The 26928-nt window shown below is 38.8% G+C and overlaps 1 protein-coding gene across 1 annotated transcript in view; it reads left to right on the top strand.

Moving 5' to 3' along the window:
- LOC131175825 (uncharacterized) overlaps positions 1-12952 on the top strand; it is a 126696-nt gene extending 113744 nt beyond the window's left edge. Inside the window, exon 6 of the mRNA XM_058140497.1 lies at positions 12856-12952. Within this exon, the coding sequence (XP_057996480.1) occupies positions 12856-12952 (97 nt within the window). The remainder of the gene's footprint in view (positions 1-12855) is intronic.
- Positions 12953-26928: the final 13976 nt, after the last annotated feature.

Below are 26928 nucleotides of genomic sequence, written 5' to 3'. Positions count from 1 at the left end.
ACGGATGTTGTCCCTCTAGCTTGTCCACACCAAGAACACCTATGGCAGCCCTTGAACAGCTTCTAAAGCCTTTTCTATTAATTAGAAATTCAAGTTCTGCCTTTTAAGAGATTAGAGATGTAAACAGGACACTAGAAACAATTTCTAGTGTTCTTAATTCAAGAGATTGATGGCTAATCTCTTTGAATTGATGAGAGATGAAGAGACATAGCTGGAGAGGCTCAAAGTGGCGTGACAAATGAGAGGAGAGGCTGCTGGTTATGTTTTCTTTTCATAACCACACTTAAAAAGCTAGGTTAACACATTAAACCCTAGCCACATGTCACCTTTTGATTAGCTCTAGGTTTAAGTGACCCAATCACATTGTGCCAAGTGTCAAACCTATATTTAATCTTGATTTTAATCATCTTACATGATTATAAACATTTGGCAAGCTTATGTGTTATGCCATGTGTCACCATCTCATGGTGCCACGTGTCACTGTAATGAAATGACCAAAATGCCCCTGTGTCTTAATTTTGAGTTCTTAACCCAAAATAATTATTTTCTTCTTCTAATTAATTTATATCAAATATAAATTAATTAATTAATCTCTATTAATTAATTTCTCATCAATTAAATTCATATTTAAACACTCTAAATATAAATTTAATTTATACTACACATCCAATAATCTAGATTTGGTTTCAAGTCATGCTAGGGACTTTGCAATTTAATTGCAAACCAAATCTATTTAATTAATCAATTAAACTCTTTAATTAATTAATTAAATCATATTTAAATAGGTGATAACTTGTGTATGTGTGTGACTTACTAGGCTCATCACTAATTGGCAATGAGAAATGATATCAACTCTTAATATCATCAGAACTCTTTCTTACCATAAATGATTTCTCTAAATCATTTTATGAACCTCATAGACCATGGTTAACACCTAGCATAGCATGCCATGGCCACCCAATTAGTAATAAGGTTTACCTTAAATGAACCTATAATCATATGTTACCATGCACTAGAATCTCTCTCATACAAAATCCCAACTCAAGCCGAGTCATGGTTTATGTCAAACTCCATTTGCTATGAATATTATGTTCTCTTTTAATTCCAGTTCTTGATTAAAAGATTTTCTCATCGAAACTCTTTTACGAATAAATCTATCTGTCTGCCAGAACTTGAAACATCAAGAACAATTAAATGAACATAGGATTTTATCTCTATTTACTTAGAGGAACAGATTCCATCTTGATCAACACCTACCTCCATATATAACTAGTAGGAGCCAACACATGCCCATATACCCATACACAGTACAAGTATGAAAGCAGTATCAAACTCAAACTACCTATATACAAGATAACTGTGCTATCTCAGGTCTAAAGATTATATGCACTGATATGATTTATGACAAAACATTGACAAGAGTAAACTCCATGTGCTTGTCATAAGTGTCACTGGTTCGGCCTACTTATCATTTATAAGTGCCTATCATGTTTGTTATATGGCATGAGACTCACCATTCCATCTTATTTATATCTCATATAAATAACTTGGGAACAAACATGAATACAATCTTTCTGGATAAGTCATGTCCTTATTATGAAGTATCCTCGATTGTGAACCTATTTATGATACTTTGTGCTAGAAATATTGTCACTCATATTCTTAACAACTTAAGAATAATATTTCTAACAAAATATCAATGGACCTTTTCTATTACACATAAATATATTATGTAAATGGAAAAGTGGAAATGCCTTTTATTAATAAAAATATGTACAAGATACATACTAAATGATATGCTCTAGGGCATACTACTAACAGTGGCCAGAGAGAAGTTCTCTTGTTTGGATGCAGTGACCGCCGAACTACATCACTAGACAATGGAGTTGATTACTGGCAAAGATCGCGGTTCAGCTCTCTGACCTCGGCATTGGTATTTTCTATATCTCAGATCTTTGGGCCTTAGCGATCTCACTAACCTCTTCTTTGTGCAGGTATGGCAAGCGGCGAGGCTTCCAAGGAGAGCCAAAAGCGGAAGAGCGAGGTCTCCCGAAAAGTGCGAGATATGAAGCGCTCCGAGCTGCTTCAAACGCCCAGCCATGATCCCGGAGAGATGCAAGGAGGCTCGTCTCAACCTTTGGGACCGCCGGTCATAGAAGTGGTCCGGTCTTCTCCTCACCAAGAAGAGCCGCCTCCACCTCCTCCAGTCGCTTCGAGTGCGGAAGGGGGTCCTTCCCAACCTCCTGTGAGGACCCTTTCCTGTGGCGCTCAAGTTCTGATCCACTCGCTGGAGAAGAACTGGACTGTTCGGGAAAATCCGGGCTTGGCCAAGGTCTTAGGGGCCTCGATCTGCCTTCAAGAGGATCGAGATAGGTTATCCCTGAACAATCTTGATGACATCCTGACCCGGACAATAAGCCTGAATGTTGAGAGTTTGGTGAACCAGCACATAGTCCGAGAGAAGGCTCATCGTCTGAGTAAGGAGGTGGAGAAGATGGGTCACGAATTGGCTTCCCTCCGATCCCAACTTTCATCCGCTCAGAACTACATATCTGAAATTGAGGGGCGAATGAAGTTCTACGAGGATAAGCTGGCCGAGCAAGCTCAAGTTCTGGCCGAGCGAGCTCATGTCCTTGAAGAAGTTCGGGCGCTCCGAGCTGATGAAGTTGCTCACCTCACTGAGGAGCTCAAAGCTAAAGAAGAAGAGGCAATGACAAGGGAGGCCGGCGCTTATGTGAACGCTCATAGGGATCTCTTAGCCGAGCTCAAGAAGCGATATCCCGAGGAGGACTTCTCTTGGATGGTAGATCTGGCTCCCCAGGACGAAGGTGAGGATAGTGAGGAGGAGGCTGAAGGTGAGAGAGGGAGCGACCAAAATGTAGATCAGGCTGGGGGATCACCCCCAGCCAAATGACCTGTATAAATTTTAAGATGAAAAGAAATGAAATTCCCTTTTTGTTCAATGATTGGATGTGATCGGAAAGTCTCTAAATTGCATTAGCACTTGATTGTCTGAGCATATTAGAACAACATCTAAAAGTGATTATTAATCTAAGTGTAAGAGGTCGAAAAACACAATAAGCATGAGATCGGCTGGGAACCAACACAATAAGCATGAGATCGGCTGGGAACCAATGCTAAACGGGACTTGATTAAAATTGGAAATTTGACTTGAATGCTTAAGATCGGGATTATCATTAAACCGGATCGAAACCTTAACTTTATTATTCCCAAACTTTTAAATGAGAGATCGGCAATAAGACTGGTGGCACAAAGGCATAATGTTGGTTCAATCTCATTTGACAAGAAAGATCAGAAATATAATTGACTGATCAGGGGACTTGACAATTGGTTTGAGAGATCGGTGAGGCTTTAAATGATATGGGGACTTAGTGTTGATTAGATTCCTTTTGAGGAGAGATCGGAAATGTGGTTAGTTGGCAAAGGGAGACTGTGTTGGGGATCGGCTTCAAAGTTTATTGGTTTTGGGGATCGGCCAAAATATGGTGTCGACAGCTGCCCCTCTTTACATAATTCCTACTGGAAAAATTTTTCGTGTAGGGATTATGTAAAGATTCAGACCCATATTTTGGATGATTAAAATTTGAAATTTGAAATTAAAGTCAGGAAACTAAAACCCACTTGGGTCGGCACCATGAGGTTGGTAACAGGAAATTAAAATGCTAGAAAATTAAAATCAACTTAGATCAAGGAACCAGAGGTTGATTGACAAGAAATTTAAATGCAGGAAAATTAAAATCAACTTAGATCAAGGAAACAGAGGTTGATTAACAGGAAATTTAAATGCTGAAAAATTAAAATCAATTTAGATCAAGGAACCAGAGGTTGATTAACAGGAAATTTAAATGCTGAAAATTACAATCAACTTAGATCAAGGAACCAGAGGTTGATTAATAGGAAATTTAAATGCTGAAAAATTAAAATCAACTTAGATCAAGGAACCAGAGGAAATTTAAATGCTGAAAATTAAAATCAACTTAGATCAAGGAACCAGAGGTTGATTAACAGGAAATTTAAATGCTATAAATTAAAATCAACTTAGATCAAGGAACCAGAGGTTGATTAACAGGAAATTTAAATGTTGAAAAATTAAAATCAACTTACAAAGCAAGTCTAATCTCGACACGAGAAGTTTCTCCCTGATGAAGTGTACTTAACAGGATCCCGAAGGCTGATGATTAACGGAGGACGAGTTACAAGACTTGACCTATGACCTCATTTCTTCGGATGCCCCTTTTCTGTTCTCGACTTTCCTCTTATTTTGCGAAAAGTGCCCTTGCGGGTTTTCACTTTCCTTTCGCCCATTTGACTAGAAGCGCCCTTCCAGGTTTTCACCTCTAGTTTTTTTTTTTTTTTTTTTAGGCCAATTCCTGCAAATCTCACAGCAAAGTACGTGAGGTTATCAATTTTCAAATCCTAATCTTATGGCAAAATTTAACTGATTAATAGCGCATTAGATAAAGAGATTGAAGAAGGACAATATTAAAGAGTGAGTATAGGGAAAGATAAAAGCAAAGAGATAAACACAAAGAAAGTATGACTTTATTATGGTTTTAAGAAACAAAGGTACAGTTTCAAAGAAAAAAGGGTACAAGGATAGATCTCACATATTCCTTGTAGTTAGCTTTGAAGTCTCTTAACTGCCATTATTTCAAGTACTCTGACGTCTCATGCCATGACGGTTTATTTCCCTTCTCGGTTTCATGCTCCTTTCCTTATTTCTCCCTTTTGGTTCTTGGGATGCCCTTTCGGGTTTTCACCCCTAGATTTTTTCTTCTTCTTTTTTTTTTTTTAGCTCGCTCTTTCAGGACGCCCTTTCGGGTTTTCGTCCCATCACTCATTTTATAGAAAGCGCCCTTCCAGGGTTTTCGCTTTCTTTCACACATTTTGCTAGGAGTGCCCTTTCGGGTTTTCACCCTTACTCTTTTTATTTTTTTATTTTTTATTTTATTTTATTTTTCAGGCATAGTATCTTTTGACGGTGTTGGCATTCACAGGTCTTGGAAATTCTTCACCGTCCATGTGGGTCAAGATCAAGGCCCCGCCAGAAAATGCATTTTTAACCACATAGGGTCCCTCGTAGGTTGGTGACCATTTACCCCGGGGATCGTTTTGATTCAAAAGCACTTTCTTCAGAACCAGGTCCCCTGGTTGAAATTCACCTGGGCGAACCCCTTTGTTAAATGCCCTGGCCATTCTTCTTTGGTATAACTGCCAGTGACATACCGCCGCTAGCCTCTTCTCATCTAGCAAGTTTAATTGGTCCAACCTTGACTGGATCCATTCCGACTCATCAATCCCTGATTCTTTCAGAATTCTTAGAGAAGGAATTTCTACCTCAATAGGTAGTATAGCTTCCATCCCGTAAACCAGTGAGTATGGGGTTGCCCCAATTGATGTCCTTACAGAAGTCCGGTATGCATGAAGAGAATAGGGAAGCATATCATGCCAATCCTTATAAGTGACTGTCATTTTCCAGATTATTCTCTTGAGATTTTTGTTTACAGCTTCCACTGCTCCATTCATCTGGGGATGGTATGGTAATGAATTGAGATGTCGAATTTTGTATTGATCACATAATTTCTGAATCTTCGGACCATTCAAATTCTTGGCGTTGTCAGTGACGATTTCATTGGGGAGGCCATGCCGGCAGATGATATTATTTCTGAGGAATTTGAGAAATGTGTTCTGTGTAATGTGAGCATATGATGTCGCTTCGACCCATTTAGAAAAATAATCGATAGCCACCAGGATAAATCTATGCCCATTGGATGCCTTAGGGTTAATGGGAGCAATCACATCGATGCCCCACATTGCGAAAGGCCATGGTGAAACGAGGTTGAACAATTGGTGAGGCGGAACATTTATCGGGTTGAACAAAAGGAATACTCGACGCAATCCTTTTCCATGGTAGTCCAAAAATATCCCTGTCTCATGATTTGCTTAGCCATCATATGCCCATTGGCATGGGTTGCACAGTTTCCCTCATGAGTCTCGAAAAGGATTCTCTTCACTTCTTTTGCATCCACACATCTCAACAATTCGCCGTTGGAGCTCCTTTTGTATAAAATTTCTCCACTGGGGAAGTATCCCAATGCTAATCTCTGAATCATCCTCTTTTCGTTTTTTGCTCGCCCCTGAGGGGAATTCTTTGGTTCTGATGTAAAGGAGGATGTCATGATACCAAGGTTTACCATCAGGTTCTTCCTTGATCATGGAGTAGTATGCCGGCTCACTCCTTGCTTTAATCTTTAATACCTGAGTCGTCTGCCCTTCTTCCATTTGAGCCATAACAGCCAGGGTGGCTAAGACATCTGCAAATTGATTCTTGTCTCGACTAAGGTGAGTAAAAGAGATTTCTTCGAACTTCTTAAACAGCTCCAGTAAGTACTTCTGATATGGGATTAGCTTTGGATCCTTAGTTTGCCATTCTCCCTTGACTTGATAAATGATCAGGGCTGAGTCTCCATATACCTCCAACTTCCTAACTTTCATTTCGATGGCAGCCTGTAGACCCATCACACAAGCTTCGTATTCTGCAACGTTGTTGGTGCAGTCAAATCTCAAATTGATAGCTATCGGAAAGTGTTTTCCATCTGGGGATACCAATACAGCTTCGATTCCACTACCGAACCAATTGACAGCTCCGTCGAAATACATTTCCCATACATCAGCTGGCTCTTCTTCTCCACAGTCTACTTCGTTAATATGCTCATCAGGGAACTCAAAATCCAGAGCTTCATAATCCTGGATAGGGTTTTCTGCTAGGAGATCAGCGATCACGCTACCTTTGACTGCTTTCCGGGTTATATAAACAATGTCATATTGGGAGAGTATGACCTGCCATTTGGCTATCCTTCTTGGCACGAATGGGCTTTCGAATACATACTTAATAGGATCCATCCTGGAGATGAGCCATGTCTTGTGATTCAACATGTAGTGTTTGAGGCGATTTGCTGTCCAGGCTAACGCGCAGCAAGTTTTTTCTAGGAAAGAGTACCTCGACTCACAATCATTGAACTTTTTGCTTAGGTAATAAATAGCCTTCTCTTTTCGGCCGATATCATCATGTTGCCCCAAAACACATCCCATTGAGCTTTGTTGGACTGCCATATACAGAATCAGCGGCCTTCCTGCCACTAGCGGAACCAATACTGGTGGGTTGGACAGGTACTGCTTGATTTTCTCGAAAGCCTCTTAACAAACTGAATCCCATTGAGTGGTGTTGTTCTTTCGGAGTAGTCTAAAAATAGGCTCAGCTTTAGCAGTGAGATTGAAAATAAACCTTGATATGTAGTTTAACTTCCCTAAGAAACTGCGCACCTCCCTTTCTGTTTTTGGGGATGGCATCTCACGTACACCTCCACTTCTTTGTGCATCATATCGTGGAATAATGTGACCATAGCGCTTTGGTAGGTGGCTCCAGCATTCTTTAACCCAAAAGGCATGACTCGATAGCAAAATACCCCCCATTGAGTGATAAAAGCAGTTTTCTCCTTGTCTTCCTCATCCATTAGGATTTGATTGTACCCTGATGCCCCATCGATACACAAACACTTGCCCAATCCCGCAGCATTGTCTACTAACACATCAATGTGAGGGAGAGGGAAATCATCTTTCAAGCTTGCTTTTTTAAGATCCCTGTAATCAATGCACACCCTGACTCTCCCATCCTTCTTCATTACCGGGACAACATTAGCTATCCATTGGGGATATTTGACTACTTCTAGGAACCCAGCATCATACTGTTTCTTGACCTCATCCCTAACTTTGAGCAGTGTGTCAGGATTCATTCTTCTTAATTTCTGCTTTACCGGGATTGTCCCTGGAATTAGGGGAATTTTGTGCGTCACTATATGAGGGTCCAAACCAATCATATCATCATAGCTCCAGGAAAACACGTCTAGGAATTCTTTGAGCAAACTGATCATATCTCCCAATTCTTCACTCTCCACAACCTTAAGTTCCCTTTTTACTTCTTCCGTGCCTAAGTTTATGGTGTGCGTTTCATCTCCGCAAGGCACTAGGGAAGGTTCATGTCTTTCATCCCTTTCCTCTGTGAGTTCCACCTCAGAATCATTTGAAGTAATGGTAGTTATGGGGATTTCAAAATTAACCAGAGGAATTTCTGAGTCTATTGAATTATTAGGTGCTAATTGATGAATGGTCCTGAATGAACGAAAATGGAATATATTATAAGAATGATTTTCAAAAGGAAAGAAAAAGAGAATTGGATATAAAATGTGCTATTAATTCATTAACACTTATGACATAAGAAAAGGGTCCATTTACAATATTACACTTGCCACCATGGACAAAATGATCAAGTGTAGATAACCAGAAGTAATTTACTCGAAATTAAGTACAGGGATGTCCTCTACTATCCAGTTGTCCAGTTCTTGCCCTTCAGCTATTGGCGAGACCAGGGCCTCATACAAGGAATCCAAGTGGATGACATCGATGGATGGTTCATCGGGTGATTCTTCAACCTCTGCCGGATTTTCAATGACCGGTTTAGTGAATACCTCTGTGATTCTCAGGACTACTTTCATTCTCCCGAGTTTCTGGTCAAATCTTTGATCCCGAAGTCCGTTCCTCATCCAGAATCGCCCATCCATGAGGGCGTCCTCCTCATAACCCAAACCGCAACGGCCTACCTTCTGGATAGCCGGTATAGGTTCAACAATCCCTTGTAATGCGGCGCCTAACCCTTTGCCCTCTTCATACCCATTCCTTGACATCACCTTGGCTACCATAGCCATAGCCCCTTCATTCCTTGAAATGGTTTCTTGTAATTCGAGGGCCTGGAAGGAGCTTTCCAACGACTCCTCAGCAGCTTCCACATAATGAAGTGATTGTGGCTTGGTGACCAATATGGCTTCTTCCCCTCTTACAGTGATGATTTTGCCGTCCATAATGTACTTTATCTTCTGGTGCAAAGTCGAAGGAACGGCATTCGCTGAATGGATCCAAGGCCTCCCCAGCAATATAGTGTAGGCAGGTTCAATGTTCATCACTTGGAATGTGACATTGAAGGTGCATGCGCCAATTTGGAGGGGCAAGTCAATGTCTCCCAACACTTCTCTTCTTGTACCGTCAAAGGCTCTTACCACCATAGCACTCTGACGTATATTTGAACGGTCAACCGGTAGCCTAGCCAAGGTGGCATTAGGCAGTACATTGAGCACGGATCCATTATCAATAAGGACCTTGGCCGCTATACAACCTTAACATTTCACCGTCACATGCAGAGCTTTAGTGTGTGTTAAGCCTGCAGGGTCTATCTCTTCTTCAGAAAAGGTGACAAAACTGGATGCCTGAATTTGTCCCACTATCTTCTCGAATTGCCCCGGTGTGATATCGGGGTTCACAAAGGCCTGATCCAGAATTTTCTACAGGGCTTGACGATGTACCTCTGAGTTCAAAATTAGTGACAATAGTGAAATTCGGGCAGGTGTCTTCCTTAATTGCTCAACCACATCATATTCACTCTGCTTCATTATTTGAAGCAATAGCTCCTCTTCTTCGTTCGACCCGACGGGTTCTCCTCTCTCCATTCTCTCAACCTCCTCTCTTGTATTCTCTTGGGGCTCTCCCATTTTTACTTTCGCTCTCTTCTTTTCTTTTTCTTCATACCCGTAACATCTCCCACTTCGAGTTATAAACTCGATTTCTTGCTCAGGTGGGGAGGATTTTGTGGCAGTGACGGGCTGAGGACTAGTTTGGGGAGTAGTACTGCTGGTAGGTCCGGCACAAGTCATCTTGAAATGCTCATGAGGAGTGAAGCACGGTTTTGGAGGTGCTGAAGGTGAAGCAAGATTAGGAGTCGATGTACTGCTTAACGCTCCTTGGGTGAAAACTTAGAAGTTATAATTCCAAGGTATGGCATGGGTGTTTGTGACAGGGAGCTGAGACGGGGTTCGTATGATTGTCACTGGAGGTGAGGATACTGGGGGTGAGAAAGTGATTCTGTGATTAGGGGTGGAGGTGTTTTGGCCGAGTCGGGCTATATTTACTCCTTCCTCCATTTTGGACCTTGCCTGGCATCTCAGAACTTTGAGGGACAATAAGTTTTGGACCTCTTGCTTAAATTCTTCACAATTTTGCAGCTCATGGCCAACTGCTCCTCCATGATAGGGGCATCCCGTTTTAACCTCAGGTTCTGGGGCTTGAGGGTGGAGGTAACCCTCCCTTACTGCCATTCTAAAAATTTCCTCAAAGTGAGGAATTAGCTCGTCTACCTCTGGTGCCGACCCCTCTCCGTCTTACTCTATCATGTTTACACCATTGCCCGTATTATGATTGGGCAACGGGTTTGAGGTAACATTGGGGAGGAAACCATTTCCCTCAATCTTCAACCACCCATTCCTAATTAAGGCGTGCACTCTCCCTCTGAGTGCCTCGCAATTGTCAGTCAAGTGCCCCTGCGCCCCTCCATGATACTCACACCGGGCAGTAGCATCATACCACCTGGGGTATGGCGGCTGAATTGGGTCAAGGGGAATGGGTACTATTTGGTTTATACCGATGAGATATCGGTATATTTCACTGAGTGGCAGGGGAAGAGGTGGATCAGGATTTCTTGGTGGTCTCGGGTTGTTTTGAGGTGGTCTAGGTTGAGCAGGTGGAGGAGGTGGTCTGGGTTGGTAATTTGTAGGTGGTGGGTATTGTGGGCACGGGTGAGGATAATTTGGGAAAGGGGGTGGAATGTTTGCAATGGTTTGGCCATGAGGGGGAGGATATGGTCGGTAGTTATTTTGAGGAAGTGGGGAGTGATTGTTATGCCGGGTGATGGAATGCACATCACCCTCCTTCTTTTTGCCAAAATTGGCATTTTTCTTTGCGGGGTTCTCAGTCAACTCTTGCAGTCGTCCCATCCTTAAATTAGCTTCTATCCTCTCACCAGCTTGGATAATATCCGAGAAACTGTTGGAGGTATTTCCAATCATCAAATTGAAATAAAGAGCCTTTAATGTCTCTATGAACAAAGAGCATAGTTCATTGTCAGTCACTGGGGGATATACTTCTGCAGCCTTCTCCCTCCATCTTTGGGCATATTCCTTAAAGCTTTCCCTGTCTCTCTGTACTAGGTTTTGGAGGTCTCTCCTTGTGGGGGCCACATCGCCGTTAAATTTATACTGCTTCAGGAAAGCATCTGCCAAATCTTTCTAGGAGCCCAGTTTGCTCCTGTCCAACTGAATGCACCATCTCAGGGCTGCCCTGGAGAGGCTCTCGTGGACTAGAAGTCTGTCGTCTTCTGTCAAGGCGGACATTTTAGCGATGTAGGTGGCCAGGTGAATGCGGGGGTCTGAGTTCCTGGTGTACTTGTCGAAGTCCGGGACCTTGAACTTGGGCGGCACCTCCACATCAGGAACCAATCTAAGTGATGCCACATCGACTGAACCATACATGTTCAGCCCTCTATAGCTCTCAACCTCTCTTCGAGAGCGGACAGCTTCTCGTTTTCTCTCGTCTTATTTTCCCCTCCTGTTGCAAGAGGTATTCCCCCAGTTGGGAAATGAGGGGCGGAATGAATTAGAGGGATCAGGACTGACGGGGATGGTTCAACATTTGAGATAGCCGGATAATAGGAGAAAGGTGGTTCATTATTCAGTGGGGCCGGATTGACAGTGATTGTCAGATCCGGGATCGATGGCTGGAAAGTGAAAGAGGTTGAAGCATAGTGAGAATCAATCGTTATAGGAGGCGGGGGAGGTAATGGTAAGTTAGGGTCTGAAGCAGGCTTATTATGGGACATTTCTCTTATTAGTCTCATGAGCTCTGAGACTTGGTCTTTCAATTCGAAAACCTGTCCTTGTAGGTTCTGGACTTGTTCCTGGTCTTCCATTATCTTCTTTGTTCGTGATCTTGTTAAGTACACTCGTTTGGGTTGAACTGTGTGTCTGGTCAGGCTTGCTTTGTTTGAAGCAATGTTGATTTTCTGTAGGGAAGTAAAAAAAGTTTTTAATGAATTTTGAATTTCGTAAAAAAAACTAAAGGTCCTGGTTCGGACAAAGGATACAGTGGCATTTGGGAGCCAAAATGAAATCTGCAGAAGGATGATTGCATCAATTTTATCATGGCATCGTTTGATAGTCTGACTGTGAATGACTGGATTGAATGCGCATCTATGATACCTGTCCATATGGCACATCCAATTTTTCGCATAACCCTAGCGAGGGGGTTCCTATGGGAGTTGTACTATTCATTCACAATTTTGCTAAACAATGGCCCAAAAATTATTCTATTAACTGAATAATTTGTACAAAACATTCTTTACATCGGCCTAGGCTCAAGGAGGTTCTTTATAATGTAATGACATTTTTTGAGATACTCATATAACCTTTCTTCTTGTCTGGCAGGGTTGAACACTTTCAGAGCATACTCGAATTCAGGTAGGAGTTCTTGTTTTCCCCGTGCTATCATTCTCTCCAGCTGGTCAACATTCTCTTTTAGCTCCTGATAGAGAGCAGCTTGTCTTTCTTTTTCCTTCCTTTCTTTAGCACATTCCTTCAGAATATCATTGATAAGCAGTGCTTGTTCCTTTAGTTCAAGCTTCTTCTTTTTGCTTTCTTGTTTATACTCTTCCATGAGTATCTCCTGATATTTCATTTTCTCCTTAAGCTTGCTATTCTGTACTTTTGCTTCTTTTATTACAGCTTGGAGAGAGCTTTTTTCCTTTTCCCACCGTATCTCTTGCTCTTCGAACCCCATCTTTTCGGTCCTTGCCTCTTCCTTGAGCCTTCTTACTTTTCTTTTGAGGATCTGATGTTGGTCCTCCAACTGTTTTATTTGTTCTTGCAGTTGTGAGTTTTCGGTGTTTGCTTTTTGTAGGGAGTTGGCTAAACGATCACTATCTTCTTCTGAAAGGACATTTTGGCGAGGGTTGCTGTCTTCGAATTTTGTTGGATCTGCAGTCAAGTGTTCTTGATCCCTGTCAGCCCTCCATTTAAGATAATCGCTCGTGGCACTCGGGCCTTTAGACGACCTCTCCATCAGAGTGATGTTTTCCCAAGATCTGTGACCTATTTTCAACCCTTCTTCTTCCTTGAGCTCATGGTAGAAATGACCTTGGTGGTATTCTTCAATGTTGATTCTGAACTGTGTTGAGCCGAATTGTCTCATTACTAATGCCGGAGTGTAACTTGTGTATCCAGTCACTCCGATTAGGGATATTGATTGATTACCCCCCGTGCTGACAAAAATGGATTGACTCGACGTCCACAATTTCCTCCAGCAGTAGTTATGGCTGTTGAAGCTCAAAATCCGTTTTTGCCACTGCGGCTCATCCTTCGGGCTGATTACTAATCGAGTCATTTTCTCAATGACAGGCTAGTCAAGGTACCAAGTTAATCCCTTCGTCTCCACAAGACACATATGACTAATGATCCAGAGATGCAACAATTGAGAACAACATTTAATGGATCCCTTGCCTTGTTGTCTGCAGTAAGTAAGGGTTAAGAAAGTCTCGGCAAGAATTGCCGGTACTGGATTGACCTTCTGTTTCTCTACTGCCCAGAACATTTCCACAACGCTGCAGGTTATGATTCCAGAAGGTCCAGGGAACAAGATCAGGCCGTAGATTGCTAAAGCGAGCATCAATGAAGTTTGATCCCACTGTTCATCTTGGATGCATTGATCCAACCACTTCTTAAGATAAGTCCAATACCATCCATGCGTGTTCCCTTTGACAGTTTCCCTCGCCTTTGCTTCTTCTGGTGGAATCCCCAGTATATGTGCGAACCGTTTCCAGGTCTGCCTATGCTCGAGGTGTAGGTAAATCCGATTCTGCGCCGCTTAAGGGATTTCTAGCAATGCTTGATATTCTTCCATAGTGGGAGCAGTATCGATATCATTGAAAGAGAACACCCCATACTTAGGATTCCAAACTGGCAACCTGGCCTTTAATACCGAGACTTGAACTTTAACTCATATCAAGGTTGCAATCCTCCCATATCTCTTCTCAAATTGTGCTTTGACCTGATCGGGAAATGACTTCCAACCATTGGCCAAACCCTCGAGACTGTTCATTCTAACTTCAATTTTGGTCAGGTCCAATGAAGGTAATGAGCTAGTATCACTTTGTGGAGGCACTGGACTATGAGGCGGTTCGGGCCATGGTTTAGCATTCTGTTCTGATTTAAGAACTTCTTTTGCAAACTGACTCGAGGATGCCATATTAAAAATGATGCTTATCCTTTTATAGACCTTATTTTGGTGATGCCTATAGGAAAGACTTGTTAGCAGGATAAATTCAGGTAGTCTTGAATTATACTGTTGGCTGAGTGACACCTACACATTTATCAAAGAAGGAAAGTGTGTAGGTTTTCTTAATAGTATAATTCAAGATTACCCTTAAAAATAAGAATAAAATAAATACAAGCGGAATAGGGTAAGAGTAAGTATGCCCCTTTTGTCCTAAAATAAGGAGAGTCTTAGTATCGGCTAGGTGCTACCTAATTGGATAGTTCTATCTTATAAGGTAGCTTGCTCTGACTTCGACTATCATGTGATTTAGCTCAAGGTCTAATTTTCTAAAAGCCACAGGTTCCCAAATTGCCCCTACTGTAAATAGTAGAGCCCCATTCTATCCCCCATGATACTGTCGGGAAAGTTCCACGGGTATCACAGTAGATAGAACAAGTTTCAATCTGAGCAGAAGCCTTCACGGATACTAACGGGGTAAAACCCACGGGTACTGCTACATGACCCCCTCCTACTTCCTAAAAGGGTAAGAAAGCCCGGGTATAGGGCTGAAGTGTGTGAGGACATTATGTGAGTGTTCAGTGTGTGAAGGGACACCTTTACCTCTTCCCAATACAGGGGGATTTTTATTTTTCCTTTTTAGACGGAGAATGCTGTAGGATATAAAACAAAAATAAACAAAGCGGTTAGAGGTAATAACAAAATTAATAGATTAAGGTTTTCGAATTTCGTAAATTTTACCTATCTAAATATAATTCTAGTTTATAGGAACATAAAATTAAATCTGCTTTTGGATCTCTAGGCCGGGATACGTCCCCAGTGGAGTCACCAAGCTGTCGCAAGGAGTTTTACGATCGCCTGGACGAACACTCACCGAAGTGGGAAAGAGTGAGGAGTTGCCACTTTAATTTTGAGGGAAATTAAAGAAAACCATTTGTGAAAATAAATTAAAATGAAACCACTTCAAGAACAGAGATTCTAGGTTCGGGGTCTGTAAACAGGTGGGGAAGGTGTTAGGCACCCCACCTCGTCCCTCGATGAGGGTAAGCAGATTTAATTTCAAGTTCTTTATAAACTAAAATTAATAGTTAGGAGAGTTTGAATGGAAATGTTAATCCTTTTGGTAAAAGGGAATATTTGATTTTTCACCAATTCGGGCTACCCAGATACACGAATAAATGAGATGACCCTTAGTGAGTTGCGGTCGCGTATTAGTTTAATTTTAGGGGGGGTCATTTTACGTATTTGTTAAAATTTGATTTGAGAATTGGATAAGAACTCTCCTCCGATCTCCTTTAAATATTCATGAAAATTTTGGTTGAGAATCAAATAAGAACTCTCCTCCGATCTCTTTTAAATATTTATGAAAATTTTGGGTTTGAGAATCGGATAAGAACTCTCCTCCGATCTCTTTTGAATATTTATTAAAATTTTTTGGCTTAAGAATCGGATAAGAACTCTCCTCCGTTCTCTTTTAAAATATTTATTAAAATTTTAGGCTTGAGAATCAGATAAGAACTCTCCTCCGATCTCTTTTAAATATTTGTTAAAATTTTTAGGCTTGAGAATCGGATAAGAACTCTCCTCCGATCTCTTTTAAATATTTATTAAAATTTTGGGTGAGAATCGGATAAGAACTCTCCTCCGATCTCTTTTAAATATTTATTAAAATTTTTAGGTGAGAATCGGATAAGAACTTTCCTCCGATCTCTTTTATTTTAATGGGAGTCGGATAAGGACTTTTCCGACCTCTCGAAATTTGATTACAGCTACACATCACAAGAGCCTAAGACTAAGGGTTCTGGCATTCAAAGATGTCGGGGATCGGAATAAGGCTTCTTTTAACTCATTGGTACCTTGTGACTAGACAGGGGATACCAGACTGAATTTTACCGACCTCCTATGTGGTCGCCTTACCAGTACCTTTTGATACCCGATCTATTCCATTTATTTATCTGAGATTTGGTTTTATTCCACGTTATGATGTTTTACCCAATTATCTTCTATGTTAGTCTAGTTATTCAACTTTACTATTTTCCTGACTTGTTATTCAGACCTTCTATTATTTTAAAGAAACGCTTAAGATACAGTTACCTACATTTTATCCAACTACTTATACACTACTCGGGACTAGAACTCTTGTATTTAGAAGTAACAAAGATTAACAAAAGAATGGACTGATTAACAAAGAAGTAAACTCGAGAATAACCTTCTTCGCGTTTTTAATGCAATATAAACTTAGTGAAAATTACAAACATAAAAATAAAGGAAATATGTAAAATAAAATGAGCACTTGATAAAGCAGCGATATAAGCACTCACCTGTAGGGAGCCGAATCTACTGAACTAACTACGGAATCACAAAACGTAATAGGACTGCGGGCTGATAGCCTGAGGACTAAGGTTCGCCTTGAAATGAAGGATACTTTGCTCAAATGCAGTCAGGTCAAAATAATAACCGAGTTTGAATGAAGTTGAGCTTGGACAACGGGAGTGGAAATAAAGATAACAAAGACAGAAAGTGAGAGTGTCACAGGATAATGAACGAACTGAAAATGGAGAGTTTCAGTATTCAAAAATCCCTTTGCAAGAAAGTACTTCAGAAAACTGGTTTCAAAAGTTTTTCTTATGAAAGCTTAAAAATAGCAGAGTAACGAACTGAATTAAGTTTCAGAGTCCTTCCGCTATAGCCACTATTTTTTCTCCTCCTCTTGAACAGTTTTTATGCAGGTATTTATAGGAACCGGGTGCTCTCCATGAAGGGTCAAGATTTATTTTGAGGGAGATGGAAGGTTAGGATTTTAAAGGACATGATCTGAGGCTCGGGAATTAAAGAGAATCAGAACGAACGGCTGAGATCCCTTTTAGAATATTTATCCTTTCTCTCTTCTAATCTGACGACCCAAAATTTCCTTGTCAAGGGTGATCCGAGGGCTGGAAGTGAAAGGTGCTAGTCTTGTCATCTTCTTCTTTGATCCAAGGGCTTCGGGCTCATCCTTACAAGTAAGATCAACGGTGGAGATTGGGATGTACTGCACTGTCATGACATACTCTGGCGCATGTCAGTAATGCGGGCGATTCTAGGGCATGCGGTGGAGATTTCGTCTGCAACGCTTTAACTACCTCGGCTCTGATTATGACGACAGTTAGCGGAAGTTGTCTTATTCCCTTTGTTTTCTGACCTCCCCTCCTTTCCGATCTTTCTAACACGATCCTTTTCCGCTCTCTCATGCCGGGCTCCCCTCTTCCGACCTCTCCAACTCCGATCTTCTCCTTCATCCGGTCCGGTTCAGTCAAAGCATTTATTCCTTTGATTTTTGAGGCATCTGCTTCATTTTCTGCTAGCAGTAAATGCTCGGATTTTCCCTATATATATACCTTCAATCGGGAAGCCCCCCGCATTTGATTTTCTCCTCTTCCTTCTCACATTTCCTGTTCTAACTGCTCCGGCAGTAGTCCCGGCCATGATAGTGGCTTTTGATCTTTTTCTGATTGTTCTTTTTATTCCCCCACTGAAAATTTACGATCCCGGTGATCGGGAAATTATGATAAGCTTATTTGATGACAGTGAGAGAACCGGACTAACTTACCGACCTGGATCGAGGACTTCGATAGTGTCGATCTCGAATCGTTCGATCGATATAATCGGCGAACTGACTTCGGGCGAGAAGACTGCTAATATTCCCCTTAACATTGGTGACTGTGCCTTGAAGTTCATTTGGCTTCTCACCACATTGGGTGTCCCGACAGCGGCTCGGTTCCGAGCAATAACATTGATGATGACCTCTCTCATCCTCATGAGAATCATAATCCCCCCATCTGAGCTGTACATCTGTCCGATGTCGATGGCTGGCCTAACACATCTTTTGATTCAGCCACGAGACTAGGCTTTGACATAGGTCTTTATTAGATGGGATGTTGTAACATCCTCCCAGTAGCAACTCCGTACATTCTACTGTTCCGGTGACCAGTGTTGGTCCGGACAGCTAGAACGTCCGGAAAAATATTTAAACTAAAGTGAGGAACCATAATTAACTCAAATATTAATAAGAAAAATTTAGTAAAAATTTTAGAAATAAAATACAATTAAGTCAAATGAGCCGGTGCCCAAGCGATGGGTAACCTAGAGGGAAGTTGCGGTTCTCGCAATTAGGAGCCCTAGACCCGGGGAAAAATTCATAAAACAATTTTTGGGACTCCAGAGAAGGGTCATTGAGGTTCCTATGGCATTAGAATGCCAAGAAAATATTTAGAAAAAATTTTCAATCGGTACAGATAATTTTGACCCGTTAAGCCAAACGGAGGGCATTTTGGTCATTTCGCCTTCGGAGGCAATTTTTGGCCGACTTGTCCAGTTGAGTAAATGATTATTATGACATAAAATATGAATTAAGGTTGATGAAAAATTAATTTAAAGTTATTAGAAAAGAAAAGAAAAGAAAAATCCATATAATGCAAATAATGACATCAATATGAGGTCATTTAAAAGTTCCCACCAATCACAATTAAACAACCATTTAAGTAACTAATAAAAGAGACAATTGAGACTAAAGAAAATCAAAAACCTATCAGCCATCTTCAATCTCATTTCCAGCCGCACCACATGGCCAAGAAGACCTCCATTTCTCTTCTTGATTTAAGCTTGAAAATCTCTCCAACCTTACCTCAAATCCCCTAAGTCCTTTCACTAAAAACTTGTCTATACCTCTTGGGAAGTGTTTGGCAGCCTAGAAAGGGAAAGAAAGTGAAGTCAAGCTTGGGAAAATTCTGCCGTACAAGAGGTTAGTGCTTAATTATACATAAATTCCTCTTATTCCATGTTAAAGACATAAAATGAGTAAGGATTTGTGAATTAAATGAATAAAAGTTGAGTGTATGCACCCCATGGATTTCGGCTGCCCTAAGGAAGGAATAGTATTGAGTGTTTTTTATTGACTTGGAATGAACTAGAAATCATGTTTAGAGTATATAAACATAAGGATATTGATTTAGTTAGTTAACTAGGGTAGTTTGTACAAAACCATGAATTTGAGCTAGGGTTTAGGAGTGAAAATTTGGCTTTGCTTATGAAATTGTTAAATAACATTTTAATGGTCAATTAGTGACCATTTGAGGTAAGTTGACCATAATTTGAAGTGCACTAGAGTGTTACAAACCAAATTGGTGGGCTGCCTAGTGACAGCAGCAGGGAGGCTGTGAGTCCAGCCCACTTGGACAGCCATAACTTTGGCTGTGTAGGTTCAATTGGTGTTTGGCCAATTAGACATGAAACTAAACTTATAATGGCACAATTTTGCTGAAGAAATCATGCCCAAAAGACCAAAGCAAGTGGACCAAAAGTTGGCCCCAATCCGGATACCCTGCACACAGGTTCTGCAGAATGACCAAATGAACAGTACTGTTCATTTGGCCATAACTCACTGTAGAATGGTCCATTTGACCTGAAATTTTTACAGCAACAAGATAAGACATAGACAAACAACTTTCATGAAGAAACTACCCCAAATTCGGACCAGAACCTATCCAACAAGGCAGTGGAAATCACTGTTCATGGTACTGTAGATTTGGTAAATTCTGCAGAATTGAAATCCGGCCAGCTGTGGTTTTTGGACCATATCTGGAGCTACAAAAATCCAAATGGAGTGATTCAAAAAAGGAAATTCAACTAGACAAAATAAGAAACAACTTTCATGTTTACCATTTCCTCAAATTTCCAATGTAACAGTCCCTAATGGAACAGTAAAGTTATGGTACAAAATCTGAAATTTCTGCCTCCTTAGTGCTAGGCTTGGAAATGGATTTGGTGACTTATTCTAACAAGTTTTAAATGCAAAATGTGGTACATTGGGAGTGTTAAAACCAATGCACCTATTTTCTATCCAAAAGTCAATATTTTTGTTGACTAATAAAGTGAATAGTGACACCAAAACTTGAAATATGAAATGTACTTACATGAATAAATTGTTGAATGAATAAATGTGATAAAAGTGTCAATTGTGATTTAGGTTCCCATCAAGAGAGAAAGGTTAGCCCAGTTTCCACTCTAAAATTGTCCAATGGAATAGTAAACTTAGGTAGTAAAAACTGAAAATTTAGAAATGCATCTAGGGGACTTTAAATTGCAATTGGCAATTAATACTAGCAAATGTAAAACTCAAAATGTGGGATCTTGGTGTAATTAGAATTAATATATCCATTAAGTATAAAAAAATCAACATTTTGGTTGACTAGTAAGGTGAATAGTAATCAAAATGATTAGTAAATTAAGATGAAGACCTAGAACCAATTCTAAGCTTAAATGCTTAGAATTGTATGACAAATGTGGACTATGCATCCTAGTCAAAATTGTTAAAAAGAAATTAAGGCCATAAATTTGAAATCCATGAAATATTCATGGATTACTTGAAACATGAAAAATAAATCACCTAATTGATGCGAATAGATAGTTAGGGCTTATATGCCCATCACAAATGGAATTCATAAAATATTAGTAACTCAACTTGAAATATAAAATTTGTAATTTCATAAGTAGATTCTTGAATGTATAAATGAGAAAGAAAAAATATTTTGAATACAATGGTACATGTGAACCATTGTTTAGAAGTGTGATCAATATGAATAACATAATGAATGAATAAATGAACCATATTAATGTATGAATGAGACATTAGTTCTCATTATTGTAGAGAGGAGAAGTATTTTGAGTACAATGGTAAAAAAAAGGATAATTGATGTGAATTGTGATCATATAAATGATCAAATGAATGTATGAATTATAATTGAAATTTATCATTAAATAATGAAGTCATAAAACACAATATATTAATATTTAATGATATTATGTGCCCTTGTATTGCCTAGACACGTGTGTCAGATTGGATAGATTGGCATGCCAATAGGGTATTGTTTTAGCAGTACTGCGAAAGGCTTTATGCCCGTATTTAAGGCCTTATGCCCGTATTCATGGCTTTATGCCCGTATTCATGGCTTTATGCCAACATTCATGGCTTTTATGCCCGATTATGTGTTATCATGGCTTTTTAGCCATACTGACTGCATACGTGGTTGACGTTCTGCGTCCCATGGTATGACGGCCCGAGGCACCGCGGTGTCCTATGCCAACGACCTGTTATCCAGTTTAGTCAGCCTGTCATAGGTGTTAGTAGTATGCCCTAAAGCATATCATTTAGTATGTATCTTGTACATATTTTTATTAATAAAAGGCATTTCCACTTTTCCGTTTACATAATATATTTATGTGTAATAGAAAAGGTCCATTGATATTTTGTTAGAAATATTATTCTTAAGTTGTTAAGAATATGAGTGACAATATTTCTAGCACGAAGTATCATAAATAGGTTCACAATCGAGGATACTTCATAATAAGGACATGACTTATCCAGAAAGATTGTATTCATGTTTGTTCCCAAGTTATTTATATGAGATATAAATAAGATAGAATGGTGAGTCTCATGCCATATAACAAACATGATAGGCACTTATAAATGATAAGTAGGCCGAACCAGTGACACTTATGACAAGCACATGGAGTTTATTCTTGTCAATGTTTTGTCATAAATCATATCAGTGCATATAATCTTTAGACTGAGATAGCACGATTATCTTGTATATAGGTAGTTTGAGTTTGATCTGCTTTCATACTTATCTTGTGTATGGGTATATGGGCATGTGTTGGCTCCTACTAGTTATATATGGAGGTAGGTGTTGATCAAGATGGAATCTGTTCCTCTAAGTAAATAGAGATAAAATCCTATGTTCATTTAATTGTTCTTGATGTTTCAAGTTCTGGCAGACAGATAGATTTATTGAGAAAGAGTTTACGATGAGAAAATCTTTTAATCAAGAACTGGAATTAAAAGAGAACATAATATTCATAGCAAATGGAGTTTGACATAAACCATGACTCGGCTTGAGTTGGGATTTTATGTGAGAGAGATTCTAGTGCATGGTAACATATGATTATAGGTTCATTTAATGTAAACCTTATTACTAATTGGGTGGCCATGGCATGCTATGCTAGGTGTTAACCATAGTCTATGAGGTTCATAAAATGATTTAGAGAAATCATTTATGGTAAGAAAGAGTTCTGATGATATTAAGAGTTGATATCATGTCTCATTGCTAATTAGTGATGAGCCTAGTAAGTCACACACATACACAAGTTATCACCTATTTAAATATGATTTAATTAATTAATTAAAGAGTTTAATTGATTAATTAAATAGGTTTGGTTTGCAATTAGATTGCAAAGTCCCTAGCATGACTTGAAACCAAATCTAGATTATTGGATGTATAATATAAGTTAAATTTATATTTAAAGTGTTTAAATATGAATTTAATTAATGAGAAATTAATTAATAGAGATTAATTAATTAATTTATATTTGATATAAATTAATTAGAAGAAGAAAATAATTATTTTGGGTTAAGAACTCAAAATTAAGACACAGGGGCATTTTGGTCATTTTGCAGTGTGACACGTGGCACCATGAGATGGTGACACATGGCATAACACATAAACTTGCCAAATGTTTTTTAATCATGTAAGATGATTAAAATCAAGATTAAATATAGGTTTGACACTTGGCACAATGTGATTGGGTCACTTAAACCTAGAGCTAATCAAAGGGTGACATGTGGCAAGGGTTTAATGTGTTAACCTAGCTATTTAAGTGTTGTTATGAGAAAATAAAATACAACCAGCAGCCACACTCCTTTGTCATGCCATTTTGCAGCCCTCCCTCTATTCTTCTTCATCTCTCATCAATTCAAAGAGATTAGCCATCAATCTCTTGAATTAAGAACATTAGAAATTGTTTCTAGTGTCCTGTTTACATCTTTAATCTCTTAAAAGGCAGAACTTGATTTTCTAATTAATAGAAAAAGCTTTAGAAGCTCTTCAAGGGCTGCCATAGGTGTTCTTGGTGTGGACAAGCTATAGGGACAACATCTGGTGTCCTGAAGACGAATCTCAAAGCGCAGAACACTGCGATTGCATCAAGAGGTTAGTGTAATCGTTCTTGATTTAATCTAGGGTTGTAAAATTAATCTGATTAATTTTAAAATCTTAAATGGCAAATACAGATCCAAAAACATATTAAAAGAGTTTTAATATGTTGTTTATCATTGAAATCAAATAGATAAAAAATAAATCTTGCATGATGCATGTGACCCTAGGTGAAAATTTTTGAATTCAATGGTATAAACTTGTGTTTTTCACGCTTCGGTTCCTTCAATTGGTATCAGAGCCACTATATTTGCCATTTAGATTGTTGATTATATGATTTAATTGTGTGTTTGATCATGAGATCAAAAGTTCATTGCTGGTTGCAAAGTAAGTTGGCGGCATACTTGAAAAAACACCATCAATGGTGCGCATGGTTTGGCTTCCATGGGTGGTTTAAGGTTTGGCTTTTAATTCTGCAATTATTGTATGATCTAAGGCCTATTCTTTGACTAATTAAAGTGTGTAATTAGTAGTTTTTATCACACAATTAAATTATGATTCAAATCAGAATTTTAAAAATTGTTTGAATGTGATTCAAATCTGAATTTTAAAAGTTGTTTGAATGTGATTCAAATCTGAATTTTTAAAGTTGTTTGAATCATATTTAAATCTGATTTTTTAAAATTGATTGAATAAAATTCAGATCTGATTTTTTAAAAAATGTTTGAATGTGATTCAAATCTGATTTTTTAAAAAATGTTTGAATGTGATTCAATTCTAAATTTTTTAAGTTGTTTGAATGTGATTCAAATCTGAATTTTTAAATTTGTTTGAATGAGATTCAAATCTGAATTTTTAAATTTATTTGAATCATATTCAAATCTGGATTTTTAAGTTGAATATGAGATATTCAATTTAATTTAAGTATGTATGTTTTATTTAATTGTTAAATAGTGATATGCATGATGGATGATCATGGACTATAAAAGACCAATGTGATTGGATTTATTTCTTTTATGTTTCTTTGGGATTGTAAATTAATTTATTTATTTTAATTTATTTTGGGCATGTATTATTAAGTTTGTAATAATTTTTGGGTTGTAATTTCATTTATTTAAGTTCTTGTAAATTCGCCTTGGTATGCCAAGGATTACTATGTAATATTGGATTGCAAGAAGTTCAAGGAGGTCAAGAGCATTGGTGGGACCAGTGGGAGGAATTCAAGATCAAGTGTTGATTATGTACTCCTTCAGCAACTCTTGTAAAATGAATGAATGAAATGCACCTAGGAATGCCCTGATTCAATTCTTGGTGGCTCAGAATTGAATCCCTTAGAAAGTCCATGATCATACCATATCCATGAATGCATGAGATGTATGGGAATGTATGCAATTATATGATATATGCATGCTAAATGGATAATGTGCAAAGTGAGACCTTAATAGTAAATAGAATGACCATAAAATCTTCCAAACAAATGATTAAGTTGGAAATGCTATAATTAAAGTAATTATAACATAGGCCCTCCATTGGGGCAATTATTTTAAGAAATTTTAAATAGTTGCATAAGATGCAATTTATTTAAGAGATTTTCTTAAGAATAATTATTAAGCATGAGATGTTGTAAGTATGTAAATGGTTTAGTGGCCAATATTGGATGTACCTGAGGACATTAAAATTATTTGCATAATTACTGGCTCAATGGGATCAACTTAACTAATGCAAGATAAGTCAATAATGGATGTACCTGAGATTTTGAGCGTTAGGGGCTAGGTAAAGGATTGAACCTCACATGAGATGTGATGGGCAAGGAGTTGCTCACTTATAGTTTATTGTAATTCCAATAATGGATGTACCTGAGGATAATCAATAGAATTATAAGAATTCAATCACCCACTAGAAATCCATCCAACTAGGATTTTCGTTTCCTACTTTGGAAGTGTAGGATTCGCTAAGTTAGTGGGAGGACCAATTTGATTAAAAGACCATAATCATTTTGGTTAATTACATGATACATTTACTAATTAATCTGGTTATTTTCTGCAGTTAATTTTCTGATAAAAATGAGCACAAAACAACCACCACCATCCAATATCCTTGCAAGCATACTTGATCACAATAGGTTGACAGGACCTAATGCTGCGATTGGCTAAGAAATTTGAAACTTGTCTGAACCTTGAACATATAGGATATGTTCTAGATTCAAATGTTCTGGTCCCTTACCTCCGGAGGCCACACAAGAGGAACATGAAACTTTGGACAAGTGGAAGGAGCATGATATGAGAGCTAAGTGTTACATGCTTGCTTCCATGAGTAATGAGTTACAGAAGCAACATGAGAACATGCAGAGTGCGAGTGAGATCCTCCTTCACCTACAAGAGTTGTATGGTGAGCACAAAGAGAATGCTAGGTATGAGATATCTAGACAGCTATTCCGTATGAGGATGTCTGAGGGACAGAATGTTGGGGATCATGTCCACAAAATGATTTGGATGATTGAGCAGTTGGAACATCTTGACTTTAACATGGATTTCCAACTACAGACTGATTTGATCCTTGATCCTTCCTGAGTCATTTGGAAGTTTTGTGACAAATTTCCATATGACTTAACAAGAATGCACCTTAGCTGGTTTACTCAACATGTTGGTTATTGCCTAAAAGAATATGCCAGGCAATAAAGGAAAAGAGGTAGCTTTGATTGCATTTTCTTCTACTGGAAAGTCCAACAAGAAGAAGGGCAATAAGAAAAAAAAAACATCAAATTCTGGTCCTTCCAAGAAAATAGTTAAACAGAAAGGGAAGACTAAAGCTGATGGAGGCAAAGGAAAGTGTTTTCACTGCCAGCAGAATGGGCACTGGAAAGGAACTGCCCAGAGTATCTTACTTCTCTGAAGGACAAGAAGGATACACCTTCAGAAGGTATGTCCATATCTTGCTATTTAGATTTTGATGATACTCATAGTTCATCTACAGCTTAGGTTTTAGATATTGGTGCCAGTTCTCACATTTCTTATAATATGCAGAAACTAGCAAGCGATGGCGACTTACGTTCTCAAGATGTTAGAGTCCGGATTGGCAATGGCTCAACTGTTGAAGCTTTAGCCATAGGATCTAAATCTTTTTACATGTTTGGACATGTTTTGTGTTTGGATAATATTTTATATGTACCTGATGCTTTTAAGAACATCATTTCTATATCTAGTTTGACTAGAAATGGCTATGAATTTCAGTTCACTGATGATGTTTGCAATATTTATTTTGGAAATAAATATATTGGTTCGGGTTATACGATTGATGGTCTTTATTATTTGGATAATAATGACAAACACAAATTGAATGCAAGTGATATAAAAGAATGCAATGCCATGGTGAAAAACAACTCAAGTTCAAAATATATTTGGCACTTAAGGTTATGTCATGTTGCAGAAGATAGGATTGCAAAACTGGAGAAAATGGGGATTCTATCCTCATTGGGCTCTGAGCCTACTCCAACTTGTGAATCTTGCCTTCAGGGCAAAATGACTAGATCACCCTTGGTTGGACAGGGGCTAAGAGCTGAAAATATTTTGGAGCTAATACATAGTGATGTATGTGGTCCATTTAAAGAAATGGCTAGAGGGGGTTTTCATTATTTTATTACCTTTACTGATGATAAATCAAGGTTTGGGTATTTGTATTTGATGAAATACAAACATGAATCTTTTGAAAAGTTCAAAGAATTTAAATCTGAAGTAGA

This window comes from Hevea brasiliensis, chromosome 18, assembly GCF_030052815.1.
Source record: "Hevea brasiliensis isolate MT/VB/25A 57/8 chromosome 18, ASM3005281v1, whole genome shotgun sequence".
In the NCBI taxonomy this organism is placed as follows: Eukaryota; Viridiplantae; Streptophyta; class Magnoliopsida; order Malpighiales; family Euphorbiaceae; genus Hevea; species Hevea brasiliensis.
Note: the sequence above shows the minus strand (reverse complement) of the source record. Positions and strands in the feature narration are given on the sequence as shown.